This window comes from Callospermophilus lateralis, chromosome 8 (genome assembly GCF_048772815.1).
Source record: "Callospermophilus lateralis isolate mCalLat2 chromosome 8, mCalLat2.hap1, whole genome shotgun sequence".
In the NCBI taxonomy this organism is placed as follows: domain Eukaryota; kingdom Metazoa; phylum Chordata; class Mammalia; order Rodentia; family Sciuridae; genus Callospermophilus; species Callospermophilus lateralis.
The window spans coordinates 85310253-85335217 of NC_135312.1; the positions used below are offsets into that span (position 1 = coordinate 85310253).

General features: G+C 36.3%; 1 protein-coding gene across 1 annotated transcript in view; it reads left to right on the top strand.

The window, feature by feature from the left end:
* Positions 1 to 24965, top strand: part of Col25a1 (collagen type XXV alpha 1 chain) — a 435459-nt gene that overhangs the window by 352757 nt on the left and 57737 nt on the right. Inside the window, exons 13-18 of the mRNA XM_076864066.2 lie at positions 7090 to 7143; positions 9090 to 9116; positions 11531 to 11575; positions 18477 to 18509; positions 18879 to 18914; positions 23509 to 23553. Coding sequence (XP_076720181.1) covers positions 7090 to 7143; positions 9090 to 9116; positions 11531 to 11575; positions 18477 to 18509; positions 18879 to 18914; positions 23509 to 23553 — 240 coding nt within the window. The remainder of the gene's footprint in view (positions 1 to 7089; positions 7144 to 9089; positions 9117 to 11530; positions 11576 to 18476; positions 18510 to 18878; positions 18915 to 23508; positions 23554 to 24965) is intronic.

Sequence of the window (24965 nt, forward strand, 5' to 3'; positions counted from 1 at the left end):
ACATTTATAATTCTTAAACATGGGTATTTTTTTAAAGAGCATAATGAAGATTTGGTTTCTAGATTTAATTTAGATATTACTTTGATCAATTTAAGACCCATTTCAGCAAATTATCTGAAATAGCATATTTGCATTAAGTTTCTGGTTGATCTATCTGTCTACTTTTCTACTCATTAATATCGTATTACCAATGTGGACAGAGATTCTAATTTGGGGAAGGGAGTTTGCTGGTTAAATAAACAAGACCAAACTTCCCTACAGGAATGGCAGTTCTCTGATGAATAACCAACTCTGTCTTTTCTTTCACCATGTTTCAAAGCCTCCTTCACCTCCAGGAAAGGAAAAACGGAGAATCGGGCGTTGGGTGTGCAAGTTGGAGCTAAAAACTGCTGGCTGCTCCTTACAGAGAGAAGTTGAATTGCCAGGATGGTTGGAGAGGGAGGGTAGGGGAAGAAAGGAGAAGCCAGTGACATGAAGACAAACTGTGTGCTCTGTGATGTGATGTCATCCCAAGAGCGCCACATAGTCAGTCTTGAATTCACAAGAGGCTGGGGCAGGATGAGCCCTTTGAGGCAATGGGTAAAGAACTGACAGACCCACCTGAATCCGTCTGGGGCAAACCAGAATTGACTCAGTTCATGCAGAGACAAGAACTCGAGCAATGGGGCTGGGAAAGCAGGTATCGGGCGACCGAGGCCTGTGAAAGTGGGTCTGAAGCCAAATTTATTCAGATTTCTGAGGAATAAGGAACCACTTTTCCCCTTGCAGAGTCTGCAGGGCTTAGGTAACCAGGTAACATCTTTAATCCAACAACAACAAATAATGTTAACTATAATTATACATCTTTCTCCATTCGGGCTAACATTGAATCAGAGCCCTGCATACGTTACAGAAGACACGTTGAGCCCATAGAAATGCAAACCATTGGCCCTGCACCACCGGAAGCAGAAATGTTGGGATGCTTCCTAGAGCTACTTTGCTATTTCATGCTAAAATTAAGCAGAAAGGAAGCATGATGAAATTGAATGAGTTTTTTTAGACAGAAGCTGCTCAGAAGAATGAGACAACCTGGGTTCTAATGTCATCCCTACCTCTTTACAGCTTTTGTTCCTGAGAGACTTACTTGCCCTGTCTGAATGTGTTTGTCTATTAAAAGTCATTGACCTGATCCCCTTCTACTAAACTATTTCACTATATTCTAAGTGCTTTGTCTTAGGGAAAAGCAGATGTTAGAGTGAGTTCATGAGGTAAGTGGTAATGCTTGGGGACTTTAGGTGACATGATAAAGCGTCAGCTACTGCTTGACCTTCATCTGCGGGAAGAAGCAGAGGGAATGAGGGATAAAACCGCGTCTATGTAAATGTTGTTAGGCCAAATGAATGGAGTCTTTTGAGGGGGATATACTGGGGACTTAGCCCGGGACACTCCACCACTGAGCTATATTTCTAGCTCTTTTTGTTTGTGTATTTGTTTTAAGTACCGTGAATTGAACTCAGGGGCACTCGACCACTGAACTACATCCACAGGCCTATTTTGTATTTTATTTAGAGACAGGGACTCAGTGAGTTGCCCAGAGCCTTGCTTTTACTGGGACTGGCTTTGAACTTGCGATCCTCCTGCCTCAACCTCCCAAGCTGCTGGGATTACAGGCATGTATCACCATGCCCTGCTTTTTGTTTTGTTTTGTTTTTCTACTTTGAGATAGGGTATCACTGTTTTGAGATACGTATATGCTTAGGTGCTGGAGTCTTTAATCTTCTAAGGTAACCACTCTTCCCTTTGCAGAGTCTGCGGAACTTAGGGTCTTTCTTGGAAGCTACTGAAGTTCTCATTCCTGGCACTGCCCACCCCTGCTTCTCCCCTCCTGTCACTCTTACCTTCTCTTTTCAGTCCTCACATCACAGGTTGACCTGGACTTGGTGGGGACAACTGCTGGTTAACATCTCTCCCACCTTTTCCTGGGTCCTCTCTCAGCCCACCAAAGACAGCTTTGCTGGAGCTGAGACCAAGAGCCATCTCTGGCCATGAGAGTTATTTTCCAGTCTCCCAGTAGGGCAGCCTGGCCATCTTAGTGTCTCAACCAGCCCACATTGCACTCACATCCTCGAATGTACTTAACTCATTTGTGTAGAAATTAGTGTGAAAATGTAGAGAAGAAGTAAAATCAAGGATGAACAGTGCACAAATAAAATTTCAATGATTACTTATACATGCACGTGCGCGCGCGCACACACACACATACACACACACACACACACAAACACGATGAATAGTGCACTTGGCCAGCCCACACAGACTTAATAAAGGACAGTGGAGCTGCTACACAGGGTCATTAGTGTAAACTGAATCTCCCTTCCATCAAAGTTCTTAAGCTGAGGTGCATGTATCCTTGGGAGTTTACAGAAGTGTGCAGGGGTACAAAATCACAGAGGATCTAGGGCAGTAATAACACTTAGAATTTGGGCATAGGATTCTTATTTTATATTTTGTCTGCTACATTTATGTAGAGTTTGAGGTTAAGTATTTTGACCACTTTATACCTCCTATCTTCACCCAAGTTCATTTATAAGAAGAGAGAGAGAATGTGGATAAATATGAAGGGAGAGCTGGACACCATTTTCCTGACTCTGCCCTGAAAAATATTTCTGGATGTTGCTGGTTGGTGCCTCATTGCATTCAAAGAACAATCCTATACTGGTTGTTATTTATCTAATTGTTGCCAAAGGCTCTGAGGCTCTGAAACCTATAAAGCATGTCCCTTCCTCTCTGATGGCTGCTGCAGAAGAAGAATGGCTGTAGGCTGGTCTTGCTCACTGGTGAAGCCAGGGAGACCCTTCTGTGTGCTGAGTCACTGTCAGGAAGAAAGGCGCAGCGCACCCAGAGTTTCAGGGAGGTATCAGTGACCAACACTACCTATTTTTAGTCTTTATTTTATTCTACATACTCACCCCCCGATCACCAGCTCCAGGGGCAAAGCAACCTAACATCTGATGCCACATTGTGTTCTGTGTCACCCTTTCCATCTAGTGCCAAGCCCGTGCTACATGAAGTTATTTTTGTCTTCTGTTTGGATGATTTTTTTTTCTGAAAATGCACCGCTGAAAAGAAATAATTCTATTTTTAAATTACATTATGCTAAAAATGTAAAGCTCAATTCATTTTAAATTCCCAACGACAGAATGGAAAGCTATTGTGATTGAAGTGATGGTGAGTGATATTACTGCTGAATGACTTGTTTCCCTTTAGCACTCAGTCTGTGTGAGAAAACCACATTCCTTTCTGTCATGAAGTGCTCTTTCAAGTCGACCTTGAGTAGCAGTACCTGAAATAATTGCAAAAGCCTTAAGCGATGTTTTATGTTTTGTTGAGTTCCAAAGAGTATTTGGTGTACATATATGTATATAAAATAAAAACAGCCCAACTATCTTTCTTCAAAGTCACTCCAACTTACTTTCAGCTTAAATATGGAAAAGGGAGTAATGTACTGGGAGTGGCCTTAAAATTTAAAGTATGCTAGAGAAAACCCCATCAATCTACCTGTTGTTAAGATGTTACCTGTTTTGTTACCATCGATTAAATGTCCTCTGTGTTTATAAATGTGGAAGGCCTTCAGAAGTAGATGGATAGGTTGTCCAACAAACATGAGACTAGCTACACACACACACACACTTGTACACACACACACACACACACACAGCCTAGTTCCTGTTTTTGTATCTTTCTGATATGTGTATGTTTCTGTTATATGTACATGTTTTACTATAATATAATAGTATAATATCATTAGAACTTTATTTGAAGGGGACTCATGATAATTTTGTCTTCATATATTGGAATAAATTAATGTACTATAGGACATAATTCATTCCTCATTAAGACTATGCTTTGATTTCTATTTATTATGCCTCTTCGTGAGCTGGAAGAAAACTTTGCTCAAAAAAAGCAAAAAAAAAAGAGAGAGAGAACAAAATAACCACAAACTCAATTAGATGTCTCCTTCAGTTATAATGTATATATCTTTTTTTCTCACTCAAAAATAAGCTTTGAGTATAGGCACCTATCATGTCTCATCTTTTATAGTCCATGAAACTCTCAGACCACTGTAGAACATAGAGTGGGTTTTCTCTAGCTCTTAGGTGAATGAATTCATGCCTTTCAGGATCGCACAGCTTAGCTTTGGTCCTCAGAGTTGAACAGCACTTCAGCTCGAACATTCCTTTCACACTCCCTAGGAGACACAGAATGCTACAAGGCCCCTTCATCTGACTTGGGATGTATTTTTCTTGATACTCTTTATTAAACGTAAAATGCTATGGGTCACTTTTTCTTCTAATCATCTCCCTTTGATTCATTCAAGTAACAGTTTTCTTCAGTATCCAGATTTAAAGTCCTATGAATCTATTTATATTATAAACTCATGAGAAAATATTTAGCTTGAAAGTGAAAAAGAAATGTCAAATTGAACAGCAGTGTGCTCTTATTTAGGCTTATTAAGCAGTCACAAAGAGAATTAAAATTGTGATATCCAATGTTGATGAAGCTATGAAAAACTAATATAGAATGAATGCCTATCAAAGCAAATAAAACTCAGAACACTCTTAGAAAGCAATTTAGAAACATGCAGCTAGGGCCATAATGTTTCCAGTGACTAAAACATAAATCCATGACATTTATCATAATTAAAAATTTGACAGAAAAAACATGAGCATGTTTACAAAGGTATTTATTTTAGTTTGACAATAAAAATTTGGATAGAATATTCAACCTGAGTATTCAACAATGTGGGACCGATTAAACAAATGATCACACTTGACTTTGATAGAGGATAATCAACCTGTTCACAAGACAATAATGAATATCATGTGAAAACACATGTGTTTTGAACAAAAATCAGAACATTAAACTATGTAATATACTTTCAATTGCTTGGAAATATGTAAGTGTAAGTTTAAAAAAAAGACTATATGGAAGGAAACGGGACAAAATGAAAACAGTCATAAAGGTGATGAGATTATTGGTGCAATTTTTTATTTCATCTTAGGTTAAAGGTTATTTTAGCAATATGTAAAATCAAAGAGAAAAGGGGATCAAATTTTAGTCCCTTGATGTTCATATATTAAGGAGAATGTTAGGCAGATACCTAAGCAACATTTCTCTTCCTTGCTTGAAATCTCAGCATGAATTTTGTCTGGTTCCAAGGGGCTTAACCCTTTTTTTTTTTTAAAGTAATTCTGGCTACCATGGTTATTCTTTGAAAGTCTAAACAAAGTTTTCATTGTTCCCTGGCAGCATCTCTTATTTGCATTAAACCATGAGTTATGATATTAGTGCATCCTGTTGTGTATTCTTTGAAGAAAGCAGACTCAATAGCTCTTTTTCTAGTTCCACAATAAATGATAGTCCTCTTTCAGGGTGTATTCTGTTTCCAAGTTCTTATCCTTTGTTACATACAAATGGCATATCAAAATTTTCCCATAATGGCCATCATTATTCTAAGTCAACAATTTTGTCGTTTTACCAAGGAAAGTGCAAGAGTTGCCATCACAGTGTGATTTTAGACAGGAAGTCGAATTTCTTCCAGAAGGTTAAGACTTCAGCAATTATAATAATCCAGCACAATAGTAAGATATTTTACACTCTTCTAGAAAGAGACCACAAGCTTCACATGGCTTAGATTAATCTGGTAGGAATGCATGAATTATATTTAGGTAAATTATATTTAATTTAGGTTTCTGTACATTCTGGAAAGTCATTTGTAAATGGGACATATAAACCAAATACAATGAAGATAAAAATATTCATTATCCTCTCTCTCTCAGTTTCTAGATACATTCATTCATCAGTGTTAAAAGTCCCACCTTTTAAGCCAGATCATGAGTTCAAATCCTGATTATATTTATGTAAATCTGGACAAATTACTTTTTTATTCCTTAGTTTCTTCACGTATAAAATAGACAACAATAGTACTACATAGAAGCTTCTGAGAACTAATTGAATTAATGAATGTAAAGATCTTGGCACGTTAAAAAAATGTTACTTTATTATTAATGTACATATTTTTGAGGCTGAGAACATAAATATAAAAATCACCCAATTCCTGCCCTTTAGATGACTTAGAAAGTGTTCTTTAAAATCACTTAACTCTGTAACTTAAACCTAAAACTGCTCTAAAAATCAATCTGTTAAAAAAAAATCAACTAAAAAACAACTTTATCACTCTCAGTGGAAGGAAGTTGTCCACTAGTTGGAGCACACAGGAAAGGGCTTTGCAGGTGTTTTAAAATGAGATTCTCATGGATCTAAGTTGGAACCAACTAGCAGCAGAAATGCACAAGGTCGGTGGGTTTTCTTTTGATTCTGGGTACTTTTCTCTTATTTGGAAAACCATTGCTGGTTGCAAATCCAGAAAGACTAGTAGACATCATCACCTTTCTTAGATGGATAAGTTTTCTAGATTAATAGCCATCATCTCCCTCCCACCTCACCCCCCGCCGAAAGTCTCCCTTTCAGTATGAGAATGAGAGCCCTTAAGTCCAAATATGTTATTCGAATTATTTTTACAATGATATTGGAAAAAGAAATCAAAGCCATTTTTACTTTTAACTTTTGTATCAAATGTGTCTAAATACATTAAGTGGGTATTCAAAGATGTGTCTTCTTCAAGATTTAGATTTACAAATGTTCATTTGATTAAATCTAATATGAAAATATTATGATTTAATCTTTATTTTTCTGAGCTAATCTCTTAAAAATTCTCCATCTTAAGTGTCTTATATTTTCAAGGATCTTTTATTCATTCAACCAGTACTTATATGATGTATATGCTGTACCTAGTACCATATTAGATATTAACTCCATGGGTCAGTCCCTTCATCTTTCTTACTGATAAAAATAATAAATAAATTAATTCTGTTATATACCTTGCTCTCTGTCACATAGAATTTTGGATTGTATAAGCTAACTTGTGATTACAGTAACAGTCATTTTTCTCTTTTTCTACAGCATTATTGAATGGTTACCTCCTCTAGCTCCCTGATGTGCTGATTTTGTCTGTTTTACTTAGTGATGATATCTGTTTTTCATTTTGAGGGTGAGCCTGGGTTGCCTGGAACAGTAGGACAGAATGGAATCCCGGGGCCAAAGGTTAGTACAAATAAAGCCAAAAAGAATCAGTTCAACTCATGGATTTCCATCAGATTGTAGCTATCACAATTTTTTTTATATCCTTCTGGTGGCACTCGGAATTTTTTTGTCAATAGTATAATATGCTACAGTATAGAACTTTGTGACTAATGAATAAATTATATTTGTGATTTTCATTACTGTTAAGTTAAAAAGGCAGAAAAACAAATAGGATATGATTGTCTAAAATCTTAATTCTGGGATAGTTAACATAAGAAAACCCCTATTTCAATATGACTATTGTCATTTTACCATTTCGTGAGCATATAAAAACATAAGTCCCCTACATACTGCCTAACATATACATATTTACAAACCTTCCTAAAGATGATGTTCACTATGCCACTGTGGCTTTTCCTCAAGATCTGGCCACCTTCAGCCTCTCCTCAACACAACCAGTTAATCAGATGAAGAGCAGAATAAAGATGTGGCATGTTTAAAATTTAAAAATGAATGTAGCTCTGAATTACTAAATAGGGAAAAAATGTAATGAAGATCTTTTTTTTTGGATCACATGTTTTCTTTGTTTCTTAAAGAACAAATGAATCTGTTAAATATAAAAAGATTGGTGACAATTCGGTTTAAACCAAACAGGCAGACAAATCCCAAATCCTTTGATGAGTGAACATCCCTTGAAGTACAAAACTAATGCCTAATCCCATCAGCTGTGCTGGTGTGTATCCCTACCCACAGATGCCTGTCAGCTGATTTTACAGATCACATTGCTATTGACAGGCGCCTCAGACAGATCTAAAATTTATAGACCTGTCCTTTGTCCTGCAGGGGAGGAAAGAAAATGTGCCTTCTGGGACTATAGTCGTTTTCCTGTCTTCTTCCCTCTCTTGCTCCATGCTAAAAAGCCAAATGATGGGAGTTAATGCTTAATGCATATTCACAGTGCTATTCTTGTGTTGCCTAGCGACCCGACATCAGGACGGATGTTTCGAAGTGAAGGTGGCCAGAGATTCAGAGAGCCAAAGGGTCAGGTTGAGTTCCAGAGAATGAAAAGGGTCTTGCCTTCAAACTGACTTCTAGAGTAGGTTATATTTTCATTTAAAAAAAAAGAAAACAAAAAAAAAAAACCTCACAATAATTGCCTTATACCATTTTTTAAAAAGCAGTCTCACCTCATGGCAACCCTCAATCTTTTCAGCTGGAAATGTTATCATAATGTGTGTGATGGACTTTAGAACTTTCCCACTCCGTCTCCTGTCCTTTCCTGGGTAAAGTGAAAATGAAATTCTTTTCAGAGCATTGTAGTTTTCATGTCTTTGGGGTCATCATTTCAATTAAGGATGTCTCTTCAAAACTCACTGAAATTCTGCCCCTTTCTTATGTCTTCCTTGAAAGTATTCGTACCTCCTAAAATATACCTCAACTGGAACACGCTAGTTATCAAAAGTTAGAGGGAGTATGTGACATTGTGAGGGGTCTGAGTTCAGGATCTCAGGTTTATGATCCTGTTAGGAAAAGACCACACTGGAACTCCAGTCCCAGGAAATAATCCTCACACCTGGAGATGCTTTGTGTGAAGGGTTTTGTGGAAGGACATGTTAGAGTTTGGACAGAATAAAAAGCAGCAGATTAAGAAGTCTCTCCAGATACTGAACTGTCACCCTCTTCTGCTCCTCAGTGGCCCAGCCTGTGCCTGGATCATCTTGAAACACTGCACATGTCTTTATTCCTGTAAAAGCCAAGAATTAAGAATACATATGGTATTGATATCCGTACCCAATTCTGCAGGAAACTCATCATACCTTTTTTTTTTTCCTATAGAAACTATATATAACAAAAAAAGAAAGTGCCATACATAATTCACCTAATGTGTTCAATATCTGGTTTGTTCAATGTTACTTAATTAGGTGTTTTGTCACTTAACGTTACCCAATCTTTGTTCTTTTGTTCAGGGAGAGCCTGGAGAACAAGGAGAAAAGGTATGATTCTACCTGTGTTTATCTTTTATCCTCCCAAGAAGTACCCAGCTGAACTGGATGAATGGATGGAGGGATGATGGATGGATGGACATACAGATAGATATGATAGTCGGGGTGGGGGACAGTTAATAACTATATTCATTTGTCTGTTTTTAAACTATTAATTAGGGAAAGAAGAAAATAGTGTAATTCTTGTGTACAGCAAAAATTGAGTAAAATATTAAAAAAAAAAAAAAAAAGGAGAAAAGGAGAGCAAATTGAAACTCCTATGACAGACTTTAAATGGCTTTCAGAACTCCCTAGGCCTACAAAATCACTCTTATGCTCACTTGCTAATGCCAGGCCAGTACTCTTCTAAGCATCTACATCACTCTCTACCGCTTCTTGGGTCATGAGGTTAAAGGATACAGATGGTTTACCTGCAACAATTATCTGAATGTTGCCCCACAAAGAATTCTCATAAAACCAGAAAGAAACAAAAGGAAAAGGAGGATGCTGCATGTTCAATTTCTGTTAGACTCCTTTCCTTACTACCTTTGGGCCCACCCTGATGACTTCGACTCTCAGTGAATATGGTGGTGCTTATTTTCCTGGTTCTCATGCTATTTAATAGTGCTTGAGAATGTGCTGAGTGGGAAACAACCAACACTTTACATTATACTCTTCCTAAGTGTTAGAATATTTCTGATAAGTTAGTATATTGTAACCCCTAAGCTCAAAAGAAATCCATCTAAAGATAAAAAATACACACACACACACACACACACACACACGCACACCTTTAATGCAACTGTATGTTTAAGCATTATAAAGAAAAAAGAGAGAAAACATATTTAAATGGAAGAACAACAAAATAGAGGTGTGTAAAAGCAATTTCATGAAGGGACAGCTCCGTCACACCCTTATCTCAATAACCACTCAAACCTAGTGAGGTTTGTTTTATAATAAAAGGATTTTCTACAATTATTTTAAAAGCATACAAATAAACTGTCAAAGTCCCCTCATAATAGATTACATTTATTTGGCATGAAATAATTCATGATAATTAACTTGAAATTAATTAGTCCTCAGGTGATAGTTTCGTGTTGAAATTCAGGAGGGAGAGGGAATAATGGCAGCATCCTTCTGGAGTCTCATCAGATGGTGTCACCAGCTCGCACAGTCCACTGTAGAGTATCTGTCACCGTAAATTTCATGCTTATTTGAAACAATAAAAGAAAATATGAAGAGAAAAATGGAATCTCCCTCTTCTACTTCCTCTGTCCCGAGAAACCACCCTCTTATTTTGAGGAACTCTTTAAATGATGGGTAGGTGAACCTTTTACAAAGCTGGAGAGGAGTGCATTCCATCCCATGGAACACATGAACAATTGTGCATTGTTGTCATAGCAGCTCTCACTAATGGCCCAGGATATGCCAGATATGCCCTAGTTGCTCTACACACAGGATATCACTTATTTATTAAAGTTGCACAAAGTGTTCTTATCCTCACATTACCCAAGAGACTCTGGATACAAAGAGAATTTCATCTGCCCAGTAATGCCAAATTACTGGCTCCAAATTCATGACATTTCCCCTTGAACATGCTATGCTGTAAAGCTTAGATTCAAGAATTCAGAATTTAAGGAGGCAAAGCGTACAGCATAAATGAATTCTTTTTCCCCCAGTGGCATTGCATTGTGGGTAGAAAGGAAATACCACGAAATAAGCATCAGAAGACTTAAAAATATCAAAGCAAAACTCCTCAAACTCATTTTATTATGATTTATAAAAATAGTTTTCTAATAAAATATGTAAACTTTCATTTCACAAGTGCGACTCTTTTGTGTTTGCACAAAAGATCTAGAGTATGATGTAGTGCCAAATAAATAAATGCTCAGTCCACAAGCTTTGAAAGCCCCGTCATGCAGTTTGAGGTCCTGGAGAGCTAAGATGGGTTTGAAGAGAGGGTAGAATTTATACTAATAAAAGGGAAAAGAGATGACGAGAGTCCAGGGGGCAGGTGTGGCACAGAGAAGAATACTGAGGTGGCAGGACATGGGTAGCATGACTTACTAAGAGAACTGTCAGAAAAAAACAAACAAACAAACAAACAAAAAACCTTCGTTATAGAGGAGCTTGGAGCAGAGGAGAAAAGAAGCAGACCGAAGAGGCTTAAATGTCCAAATATGCTATTAAAAGGCAGACAGATAAATTACTGCTTCCTTGTTAATCTTATGGAGTTTAAATCTGTTCAGCCATTTCATTGTAATAAAATTAATTGTATTGAAATCAGGCAGCTGGTCAGGTAAAAGTACATTACTTCTGTAGAACATTTGCAACAGATTTCTTTCTATGGTGTGTTTGAATGCAAACTACTCTCTGTTTTGTGGCACCAATATGGCTTACATGTCTCACTTTTTTCCCCTCCTCAGGGAGATACCGGAGAAAGTGGCCCCAAAGGTGACACAGGCGAAAAGGTACACTTTTATGAGATATGAAAGGGCATTTGTAGGAGCAAACTGTTATGTCATGTGTATGAAAATGGGAGGTTTTGAGAGCAATGCATCAGAGTATCCTAATATAAGATCTGAGATAGTTCTCCAAGATTAGAAGACATTTAAATATTTGATTAAAAGACATTTAAATATGTGATTTATAAAAAAGTGATTAATTTGAATCCTTCCCACAAATTTAAATATTTTGGAAGCAAAACCATGTATCCAGAATGCTAGAAAATGCATAGCTAAGTTCCAGTGATGTGGCTTTCAAGGAAGAAAAACACTTGTCCTGAATGCTCCCTTTATACACAGGGATATAACATAGAGTTCCTAAAGTGACTTAGTTTGTCCCAATTTAAGGAGAGAACATGTCAGATGATTGGTATGAAATTTTAAAGTTTGATTATAAAGGAATATCCCCTGATTACATCCTTTAAAGCAATCTTGAAAATTTGCCTCGACATGAAACCCACTAAATCTGAGTATTTTGTCTCTCTCCTCCACTTGCCTTTTAAACCATGAGCTGCAGGTATAGTGCAGTGGTCCGTGGCCTGCCTTCTTGACTCCCTCTTTTTTTCCCTCCGCTCCATCATTTTAGCATTTGCTTGGATTCATCCTTTGACATCTGACATCAGAACGTTTCTGACATTGATATTTCACTTCACCTTGACCATGTTAAGATCAAGAAAATCTTTCAAGAAACCAAATCTAAAATAGAATCAGGGGGATTTTTAGCATAAATCAGGCTAAATAAATTGAGTGATTAAAAGCATTATTTACTTAGGCTTATAGCTGAGAAGGAAACACTCAACTTTAGAAGTTATTATAGTACAGATGGGTAATGGTTAGTCATAAAAACATATTCATAAAACAAAAAAGAATTATCTTTCTTCTCATAAATATTAATGTAAATATGGCATGGAGTGGGATTGAACCTATGTCACCACAATTGTGTTTGTATTTGAGGAACAGTCTAGAGGTTAGAGAGAACTTTTAGTTTCCTACAAGACACTACAGGTTAGGGTCTCTTGGCCTCTGCACTATTGACATTCTGAGCCAGGTAATTCTCTATTGTAGGAGTTGGCTGATGTTCAGTCACTCTTGGCTTCTACCTACTAGATGCCAGTGGCACCCCTGAGTTGCAACAAAGACACAAGTCCACACATTTCCAGATGTTCCCTGCAGTACAAATTCACCCTATATCAGTTCCACTGATGTAGACCCATTCTATTGATCTGCTAAATTCTAAGTACCATGATGCCATCGGATGACATGAAACTTTTTGATGCATTTGAGACCAAGGTTAGAAGTCGACTACTCTCAAAATCAAAATTTGAAACCCTAAATGTATAAACTTAGGTGATGCTATGTTTAATTTTCTTGGTTCTTCTTAAAAGCAGAGGTCAGCCAACTTCTTCAGTAAAGGGCCAGAAAATAAATATTTTAAGTCTTTGCGGGCCATATGGTCTCTGTCATAAGCTCTTCAGCTCTGCTGTAGCGTGAACACAGCCACGGACAACATGTCAACAATGAGTGTGGCTGTGTTCCAATAAAACTTTATTCCTGGCCACAGAACTTTTATTCTTATATAATTTTCATGTGTCATGAAATATTGGGTGTTTTTTTTTTACCCATTTAAAAATGTAAAAACTATTCTTGGCTCAAGGGCCTTACAGGTGGCCAACTGGATTTGGCCACTGTTGCTAACCTCTGCCTGAAAGAAAGGAAATATTCTACACAGAGCAATTTCTTCAAGTGAAAAAGTGTATACCAAGTCGGAACTGTACCTATTTGGATTTATATAGAGGATTTTATGCTTCAGAAGATGTATTTTTAAAGCTGCATTTTTGGAACATAGGTCAATATTTGTTTCTTTAATCACACGTTTTGAAATTTAATTTTACAATAGGGTGGCAACTTTTTTCTTTGAAAAGACCAAGTTATCTCAAAGGAATACTGTCCTTTCTTTATATATTAATGCAAATCATTTACCATACTGACTCACACATCATAAACTTTCAATAAATATTAGCTTTTCTTACCACATGGAACTAGAAATCAACAAGATTGGTCGTTTTTCTTTTTTTTTTAATATAAAAAAAGTTTTACTAGTCAGCTGAAATTAAATACAAGAAATGCCTCAGTTAGAACGGAAATCATTTCTATAAACTTTCAATGGGTCTAAACAGGGGATTGTAAATAGGAATCTGTAACACGTATAATATGTAATCCGACCTGTAGCATTCATCCCAAGAATGCTGTAATTGGAATATAATTTTTGATGTGTTTTTTAAACATTTCCTGCTTCTGTCATATAATTTGTTTCCAGCATGTTGGAAACACTCTCCTTGTGGCCTTTGTGTTCACTATGTAAAACTCATTCATCATTTACCAAGTTTGAGATGTAAAATTTTTAAAAATACTCCTTTTCTGCCATTGATGTAGTAAATTACGTCATTGACTGATTCACTTTAATAGGATATTTTTTTTTTCTTTTTGATCCAACTCAGTGCCTTTGGATGGTAAAGCAATCTAAGCCTTTCCAGACTGGTCATCTGGAAATGTTGTGGAACTATAATATAAAAGCCACTGGGCTGGGTTTTCTCTGTGGCCAGCAACTACGGTATACTCCAGGTTTAGGAGCAACTTGCCAAAGACTGGTTTTAATCATGTGTGGAGTTACTATGGAAGGTTTACGGTGGTTGTTTTCAACTCTTTTGAGTGTTAATCCCACAACCAAATGTACAAATGGATTTCTTATCTATTTTCACCCACTTGAAAGTAGATGTCTGTGAGCCCAGTGAACAGTTTGACCATGTCACACAATTCTTCACCCTTTTATCTGCTGGTAAAGATCACCACATGCATTTTCTTGGCACTATCTGTTTCTTTATTCTCCAGTTCCTACTATGAACACACTGTATTCTTATTTTACATTCACTTCCCATCTTTGATTTGCATCCTCTGAACCTTTGCAGAAGTAATGTCATTTTGGAGCTACCAACCAAATTATTGTCTCTTCCTGAAATCACACCTGAAGTCCTATCTCTGTGGATATTCCCACAACAATCAGTTCTGGTTTTGTTTTATTTTGTTTTGTTCTAATTTAGCTCATGTTATTCTTTGCCAGTGTTGCCAACATTTGCTCTCTGACCTCCTCCCCCCAAATCCTCACCTCCATTTTTTCATTTTCTAATCTTAGTCATTCTTCAATCCAGTGAAAATTGAATTTAGAAATCATTTCACTGGGGCAACCTTTCATCCTCCTCTGGATTGGTTAGGTCATCTACTATTTGCTCCACCATAACTCCTTGGAATTCATTTCACAATCCTTTTTGTACTTTACTAAAATTTCCAATTTTTAATTGGACATATAACTCATGGAAAAAGAAAAAAACAAAACAAAAACAGCTAGACTGTTTTATCCCCATCACCAGTCCAAGGTCCTCGCATATAGTTAGAAGGTAATAAATATTGAATTTATCCCTTTAGTAAATGAAATATCCTAGTTTTTTTTTTTTTTTTTACTCTTGAACTGTTTCATATTCTCATTGAATGGATAAAATTGTTCCTGTATTGTGCATTTGCTTATCACATTTTCTGTACGTACACAGTGAATGGAATCTCCCTAACATGGCAGTTTTTTCCTGTCCTGGATTTTTTTCTTTTTAATTTTGTTTTAGTTGTATATGGACTCAATGCCTTTATTTGTTTTTATGTGGTGCTAGGATAAAACCCAGTGTCTCACACTTGCAAGACAAGTGCTCAACCACTGAGCTACAACTCCAGCCCCTCCTGTCCTGGATTTTTAAATAGAAAGAATAAGAAAATATTTTTCAATAAATAACTTTTAATCATATATATGGTGTAACAAGGTCAAGGATTGTAACTGCATTGTTCTGTGTTGTCTCCTCAGCTCCCTAAATTCCTGATTCCAGAACATGCCTGATCCATATTTGGTGCTCAATTAAGTTTCTATGGAATAAGTGAATGAATGATATCACTAAATCATCACACTCATTTTGTATATCTACATATGCTTTATTAGCACATCTATTACAATTAGTTACTCAGCATATTTAAAATAATCACAAACAAAGCATATTTATATCTGATATCTTCCCAGTATTTCCCCCATCTGTGACTTATCCTATGGAAGTTTCTCTCTGTGAATGAGTCAACTTATGTAGCTAGGAGTATACTTAAGACATAGTTGGGGGCAGTGGCACACACCTGTAATCCCAGGGGCTTGGGAAGCTGAGGCAGGAGGAGCGCAAGTTCAAAGCCAGCCTCAGCAAAAGGGAGGCACTAAGCAATTCAGTGAGACCCTGTCTCTACATAAAATACAAAATAGGACAGAGGATGTGGTTCAGTGGTCAAGTGCCCCTGAGTTCAATCCCCGGTACCCCACCCCCACACAAAAAAGATAGAGTTGGAGGGTTTTTTTCTGCTTTAATCCCATATTCATTTTCAATTTGGGAGGAGGAGGATTATAAACACATATTATTTCCATGACTTGCAGCATTATCCTTTAAAATGTTGAACTTATGAATGTCTTCCAGCAGTTGCCTTCCCACTTAAAAGATATAAAAATTCCGGGAGATTTCACAGTTCTAAATATTTAAAAAGAGAAAAAAATATATCACTTTTAGTTGTCCATCAAATGAAACTTCTCAGATTTCTCAAGGAAACCAACCCTTCAGAAAGTTGCCCTTTTCTCTCCAGCCACTTTCTTTGAGAACTAAATCTAGTCTCTATTGTCATATAGTGGATTATCTAACCACTTTTCATTAAAACACTGAAAAGAAATTACAATTGAAACAAGCAACTTCCTATTATTTACAAATTTACTCCATGCCCTGTTGTCAAAATGAAATGAGCCAACAATTTCTTTCTTATTCTAACAAAAAGAACATGGCACTAGAATCTAGGAAGCCCCAAATTCACTTTGCATCTACTTGCTTTAACATTCTCACCTACGAAATGGAAATAATAATATTTGCCCATGCCAATAATATTTGCCTATAGTTTTTTAAGGCAAAAACAAGATGAAAGGAGGAACTTTGTGAAGCCAAAACTGCTTTTATGCATTCAAAGGTCTTATTACACAAAATGTTGCAAACCTGCTTTGTTAGTGTTGATGGCATTCAGACTGTGTTCTGTAGAAATAGAAATAAGTTTTGTTTTATTAGCCACATTTATTTCGCTTCCCCTTTGGAACTCAATTGGATGTTAATGCTTGGGAAGAAAAGGAGTATCATTGTACAGAAAGACAGGTTTCAGAGTCTTCGCCTTCTTTGTTTAGCCACATTTTAATTTTTTCCTTAGGTAATAGCAATTACAGATGTCCAAGAAACTCATATATATTCTTTCCTCAACAAGCTAATTTAATATTTCCTTCTCCTTCCTAAGTATTCTTTTTTCCTTCCTAAAAGTTTTTTTTTTTTTCATTTTGATCCTTGACTGCTGATCTGTTTTTAAAAAAAAAAAATCTTTTTAAGATTTGTTCATCATTTCCTCAACTATATATTGAGCACATCCTATGGCCAGGTACTGAATAAAAGCACAGAATCTGCTCAAATGCAGCTGACTGTCTAAAGGAAGGGTAGACATTGAATACACAAAAACCATAAGCAGGCAGCTACAAAGCAAGCTGGGCTGAGAGTGACCCTACACAGTCAAATGTGTGTGTGAAGGGCGTCTGCCTAGGCTGGTCAATGAAGAGTTCTTTGAGGCAAAGCCATTTAAGCCCAGATCTGAAGAAAGAGATGGAGCCACATAGAAAGAAGGGCAAGAAAACGAGGGAGGGGGACAATTGCCCCATGCACAGAGGCCTGAGGCCTATCTCCATCTCTAAAAGAGATTGATGAGCAGCTTCTGGAATCTAGAACAAGCAAACAGACCCCTAGAGCTGCATGAGCATTTGTACAGACAAGTCAGCTGAGATATGCTTCCTCCTATGGCTCTCTCTTTTCTTGACAATCTCAGACAACTAAGTTTTCTCCTTATCTTTGTCCTCCTAGCATGTTCATGGAACAGAGGGCTAAAAGGAGTCTGAACATCTAGGCCCTTGGCTGACCTCATCCCCAGTTATCCTCCATACTCTTCTCTCCATGAGCCCCTCTCTGCTTATTTATAATGCAGCAGCTTTAGAAACAAATGTAGGGCCCCTGTATGAAGTCTGGATGGAACACGGTGCCTTTTAAAACACCGGATTCTGTCTCGAGACTTTGTCTCAGAGCTTACTTGTGTCCCCATCACCCACAAGTCATCCATCATCCTGTAACTTCCCAGTGACCGAGTTACAATGAAATAAGTGTAAAGCTGGAAAAAGCATGCTGGTTGCGACTGCGACTGAGCTTCATGAGGAAAACAAACGGATCTGCTGATCTGCTGCGCAGCTTTTCCAGCTCGACATCATTAACCCTTTGATTTCATCCACTGAACCTTGACTTTCCAAAAACTAAAGGGCCAGAGAGCTCCCTGTAAATGATGGCCACTGACATTAATAAACTCCAGAAATAGAGAAAACAGAACATTCCAGATCCCTAAATTGTAATTTTATTGCTCCAGAATGTTTTTGTTAGCACTGTATCAAGGGAAGAGATTCACATTCTATTATTGTACTTGCTTCAAGGAATATAATCCTGATATATTTTGCATTCAAGGTAAAGCCGTGTTTGTAGGAAGTGCAGTGTTTATCTTAGACATCATTGCCATCTTAATTGCTGATGTACTGGGACAAAGTCTCATGGAGCATGTTAGGTCTGTCGGTCATGGAGTCCCTTTGAGTGTCCATGTCAATAACAGCTCTCTGGGTGTGTGCAGTGTTTCCTCTTTCCAAAACTTGTGGCATAACCTCTCATGGGTTTCATTTTAGGGTGACCCTGGATCATCTGCTGCAGGAATTAAGGTAACTATAGGCATGCAAGTGTTTGTACCACAGGGATCACAGTTTTGATTTTCTAAGCCTCTACTTTCTCTCCCCTTTTACCAACATTGACGGTTATTGTTCTGTTCCTGTTTACCTCGATAATCAGCTTCCAAACGCAACAGAGATATTTGTGGGAAATACAATGAAGTTTAAATAAGAGGGCTTGACTTCTCTTCCCTTTCTGAATGGTTTTATGAAATGTGGATTTACATTTAATCAGTCTACTTGTGATCAAGACTTGTAATCAAGAAGGAGCTTGGGCCATCTCTGTGAAAGTGCCCAGAGGTCTAAAGTTTTTAGAATATTCTTGTAAGACTGCTCTTTTCACCTTTGGTTTCCTTTGTCCAGGGAGAACCTGGAGAATCTGGTCGTCCAGGGCAAAAGGTAATATCTCTAGCTCCAGTGTGTTCTTTGTATAATTATGATTCATTACATAACATGAAAATGATTATTGCAAAATAATGTAGTGTTCATGCTTTGCATACAGAATGTTATTGGTTGCTGTGCATTTTATTTTTCTATTTTTTTTGTTGTTGTTGCTGAGAATTGACCCCAGAGTGAGCCTTTTGCATGCTAAGCAAGTGCTCTACAACTAAGCTACATGCTAAGCCTCATTTTGCATTTTTAAACAATCTTGATGCTAATCATTGCAAAACGTGAAAACAAATCTGTCCTTGTAAAAGGATGTTTTATGAACTTAAATCTACATATACTCAGCTGACTGAAACTAACAAAGATCTGTTGTGTTGGACTCCCACAACTTATCTTGCATGTTTAAAGGTAATCTGCATGTGTCTTTCTTTCATGAGAAGAAATGAGTGTTTACTAAACTGACTTAATAGAGAGTACTGGACAGATCTTTAAAATTTATACTCCTTTTCTGTTCATTGCCAGTACTTTTCTTCTGACATTTTTTATGCAACTCTACCTATGTCTTTCTTATTGTGTTAGCAAACTAAATTTTTTTAAAACTAAAATTTAATTAGAGACACTAGCCACATCAATGTAACTAACTATAGCTTGGATTATCATTTGTGTTTCACTTGAGCAACACATTAAAGAACACACAGTGACTATGTTTAGATTCATATTCTCCTTTGAGTCTGAGGCAGGAAACAAGTGTTAGCAGTTTATCGTCTGAGCATCTGGATATCAGTGCCCAGTGCACTTGGATTTCAGATAACAAATGGATGCAGCTAACAAGGAAATGTGAATTCCACATTAAGCAAAATCTCTTAAGATCATTTCTCTGCCTTTGTCCATCAGTAGCTGATGTGGTAGCAAAAAAAAAAAAAAAAGGAACAAAAATATATAATTTACCTCATTAGTAGAAAGGGAAAGAAAGAATAAATTCCATTATAGTAGTTTGGAACTTTAAGGCATGGCAAATCATGGTTTTGCTATGTCTCAAACATTCTTAAAGTCATCGAGAGAGCTTTATTTTTAAAAAGAACTTAGGATGGAAGTAATTTATGAAAAGGTCTCTCATATTCTTTTAACATTTCTCTAATTTAAAGACATATTTTTCTTTTGAAACTAAGAATCTCAGAGTAATGATTCATCAGGCCCAGTTCCAGGTAACGTTGAGGCTTTTCCAAAGAGCCCAAAGGAACTCTGCAAATTTTACTGTTTAATTCCTATTCTTCTGATCTTTATTTTAAAAATTTGGAGTTAGTGATACAGTCAGAGATCCATGGTCTGCTTTGTTTTGAAAAGGCAATTAATCTTCTCAGATGATCTAATTTTAGGTCCCTTAGTCTTTACAAATTAAAGTCTATGTTTCAGTTGTTCTACAAATCTGTGATTTGCTCAAAGAAATGTCTGCAAGATTCTTGTGTCTCTAAAATACAAGCCAAAAGAAACTCTGCTATAATATTGTATAGGGTTCACTTTTTTTCAGAGTGGAAGAACCAAATTGATCTTCAATTTCTTAATAAAACATTGCCTTATCATGATTAATTAGAAATCAAATTTAGACTAATTCTGGAAGCTTTTAGGTTTACACATAGAAACATTGGATTTCCTTTGCATTTTATTAAAAAATCAGTTTTGGGTTACATTGGAAAAGGGTAGATCCATTTAAAATCTTACAACCCTTCTTAGTTAATATGTGTCCTGAAATGACCAAATTCTACCCTTTGATACAATCTCACTTTCCCAATATGACTTCTGTATCTGATATCGGCAATTGGCAATGCTTATCTCAAGGTTGATTTAAAAGTAAAGATTTCCATGCTTGGTGCTCAGGTTAAAATGAGTACAAGGTCAGTTCTAGAGATCTTCCATAGCATTTTTCTCATTGTAGAACTGTGAGTTCAATGGCACTAATGCCCCTAAATTTAGGGCATTCCCAGAAAAGCACAAATTGTCATGACACAGCATAAGCCCAGCAGGAAGCCCACTGTGTGACATCTAGATCCATATTCATAATGGAGGAATGATTTCATTGGATTTTTTTTCTTTGATAGCTTCAACAATGGAATGTGTGATTGGCATGTGAGTTGGAGTGTGCATAGGCTTGTAGAGTGAATGTGTAGATTTGTAAAATAGGCATTGCATTTCATCACAGAGCTCTTTCCTACCTAATGTCTCTAAAGCTTTTTAAAGCATATGTTTTCATTGTAAAGTCAAGTCACTTGATTTCCCATCAGAAGGGATCTCACCCCAGAACTCTCCCTAGAAGCTTAGGGCTCTTCGCAGGGATGAGCAGGGAAACAGAGTCCCCATTGTGAGGGTCTCTCAATGGAGAGTAAAAGGGAAAGCAAGAATAGAATCAAAAGGACAAGATTTATGTGTAAAGACTAGTCTCTTGAACAAGTATTTTGAGAATGAAATAACAAATTAATTCTTAATTCTGACCCACCAGCTACATGCCCAAGAACTCAGAGAAAGAAGCCTCTGAGCCAAGGCATAGACAAGTTGGAGAAGTTTGCTGAACACTATCCCTTAGTTGGAAGATGAGTTTTCATAGTTTAAAGATGGAGAATTATACAGGAAGAAATGTATTCCTAAAAATGTCAAGAGATAGTCCACAAAGGATAATGTTAAATATATTCTTTCATATGTGCCCTAGTTACACAAAGTAAATATAAATTTGGAAAGGTCAGTTTATAAAAATTCAAGACTGTGGAGTATGAGATTCAAAAATATATTTTACTAAAAAGGATATTTTCTACCTACCACACATACGAATATACATTTAATATGATATAGAGAAAGGCTGAATGCTCAAGTCTCAATGTATTTAATCTACATTAAGAGATATATTTCATGATGTTTTATACATCTTTCTTATTATTAGAAAATAGGAGTATGTGTTCATTTATTATATATGTTCATTTACTATACTTTTAATGGAGAGATGATAATTCTTATTGAAAAATTGTGTCATTACCTATATATTACCACCACTGTTTCAGGTGCAATGTATCCAAAATGAATTTTGGGAGATTTTTCTAAAACAATGCATCGTTTTACTGGTTATACATTCTACTGCAATTAAATGTTATCAACAATCTTATGCTTTGTTTTTTTGAAGTAAAAGAGTTTTCAGCAGAATGTGTATACAAACTTTTCCTAGCGGAGCCTCTTAAATTTAATGGTGGAAGGGAAAGAGAAAAGAAAATCAAATGTATAATGTAACTGTGTCAAGTTTAATCTACTCAGACAAGTAGTCTTTGGAATAACAAGTTCTTAATAATCATTTTCTCTTTCCTGGCTTAATCTCATTTTAGTCTTATTCATAATGCAAACTTTTATTCTTGTAGTTTTGGACTGAATAGTTTTTCTTTTGCATTCCTGAAAAACCTTAAACCTAAACCATAAAGAAAATCATTGTCTTTTTTTTTTTTTTTTGGTCTAAATCCCACAGTTTAATAAACAGTATCTAAAATCATTTCATAATAAGACTAGAGAAAATTATGGCTCTTCATAACTTGAAAGTATTAATATTCAAAATTGTTAGAGTTATCTTGGAATGAGTATTCTTAAAGGAATGAGATACTTTTAAAAAAAAAGTACCTTCTTCTCCCACTTTATTGATGTTCCTATGTAATTTTGAATGATTTTTGTCCCACTGACTGGCTGTTATGGAATGGATTCTTTTATCTTCAGATGTTATTTCCACAAATCATAGTTATCATTCCCAACTCAGGGCAGACTTTTTATTTGTTCCTGTGGTTCCTTTATGCTTCTTTATTGGAATTCAGGAGATTTTCTAAGCAATGTAACCTCTTGCCACTATACTTTGTGCTTAAAATAATGTAGACAATTCTGTGAAAATGAGAAGGTTTAGCCTGACTCCAGTATGCTCACGCAATATGTACCACTTAATCTCAGACCTGTATTCAGGAACAGCTGCATGGTACCATTAGCCCTAAGCTGCTAAGCACGGTTGCCCCAACTCAACAATTGTCAGAACTACAGACCAGAGTTAAGTACAATCTCAACCATTTATTTATCCTCTCATCGTTCAGGAATGGAAAGGAAATCTTACTATACTTCTAAGTGAGCAATACTTTTAATGTATATTGCTGTGATGTGACCATCTGTTCATACAGCCAACTCTTGATTATCTGAGGTGAGAGTCCTGGAATAGGAGGCATTATTTAAGTGCATGCATAATCCCCATTTCACCAAACAGCTCCAGCAAACCATTTACCAAAGAGTGAAACATATAGATGTTCCTCTTCCTTTTACTCCTCATTCTTACCTTCTGATAGAGATGCTAAATAGCAGTAAACTACATGAAGAGGGGAAAATCCTGAAAAATCTGCAAAGGGATCACCCAATCCTTGAATCAAGAGTTGACTGAACTACACCATCTCATTAGACTTCTTGAACCTAAACAGGTTTTTTTTTTTTTGTATATATTTATATATGCCAAAAGTATGCAGCTCAGAACATTTGCCATGTTTTTCTCCATATACTGTGACCAAGAAAATATCATTCTATAATGCTGTATGATTTTCCTGTGTAGGGTGAACCAGGGCTTCCTGGGCTTCCTGGACTTCCGGGGATAAAGGTAAATACTGCACTGATAGTCTTGATTTCATAGAACTGTAATTATCAGAGTCACCCAAATAGGAGGAAAACAAGGGAAAATGAACACTAAAAAGTATAATGCTGTTCTTTACTCCACAACCATCTCAACCAATTAAGCTTTTTAAATTAAGAATTGAGCACAGGGATTTAAAGTTTGCCATTGCTCTCTGAACTATGTATTCCACTATTTAACCTATCATTCCCCTTACATAAGTGTAAATGCCACTTTACTTGAAAACATAAATTTTGTAAAGTCTAGAATGCCTCTTTACCTTCACATTTTAAGTTTATTCTTAAGATCCTATCAGATTTTGACCAGAATTGAAGTCTTAACATCCCTATAAATCAAACATTTAGGCAGCTGTTTTTATGATTCACCCACAATAATAATCCCTCTAAAACGTTTGGGCTCCTACTTCCCGTCAATAATTCTCTGTGCAAAGTACAAATCAAATTGTTTAAAAGTTTTCATGTAGCAATTGACAAGATGTAAAGCTCTGCTCCCTTAGTTGTAGTGACTCCTTTAAAATCAGCTTATTAAAAAAAAATCTATTTTAGAACTCTTTGATAGGGGAGCATGATGCCAGCATGTTTTTCCTTACACGGTTCTGTTCCAAAGGTTTAGCATGCATTAGTCCAATCCAAAATTATTATTTCTACTTTCAGTGTGAGGGTTCTGTATACTGTTTTATGAACATTCTGCTTAGAGTTTATTAAATAAAAAATATTATTTTAGATTAGATGGAATTTTTGAACTCCAAGAGATTATGTGGCATAATATGTAATATTTTATAAGTCTAGTATCTCTTCTAGATTGGCACTCAAATTTTGGTTTTGGTTTCTTTTTTGATGTGTCCAGATTAGTAGCCAAAAAGTTCAGATGGCCTTTTAATATACGTAAAGGTATATTAAAGAAGTCTTTGACTTCTTCAGTGAAAAATCCTCTGACAACAGTTTATCCAAAAAGTTAAATTCACTTCCTTATCATTTGATATTTAGCAAAAATAACTTCATAAATTAATATGCAATTTCATATTGCAGAGTTAATTTATGGCAGTTCTTTACAGCCTTCCATTCATTAAAAATGACAGCTTTTTATAAATGATTATAAGATCATAAATTTTGGGATAGATTTAAGAAACTGATAGTTGATATTAATTAAAAAGAACCTGGTAGCATTATAAATCATTATAAAGGCATTAAAAGTAGGAGCATTTGGAAGGGGCAGGCAGAGCCCCTGCAGCAAGTGCTCTGGGTTAGCAGGGCTGTGCCGCTAACATGGGTTGTCTGACGGGAGCCTTGGTGCATTGAAATCCAGTTGTCCCTTCTCCTGAGCTTGCAGCACCTTCTGGGTAAAAGAAAGAACATGAGAATAAAGGAATTCCTTTTTTT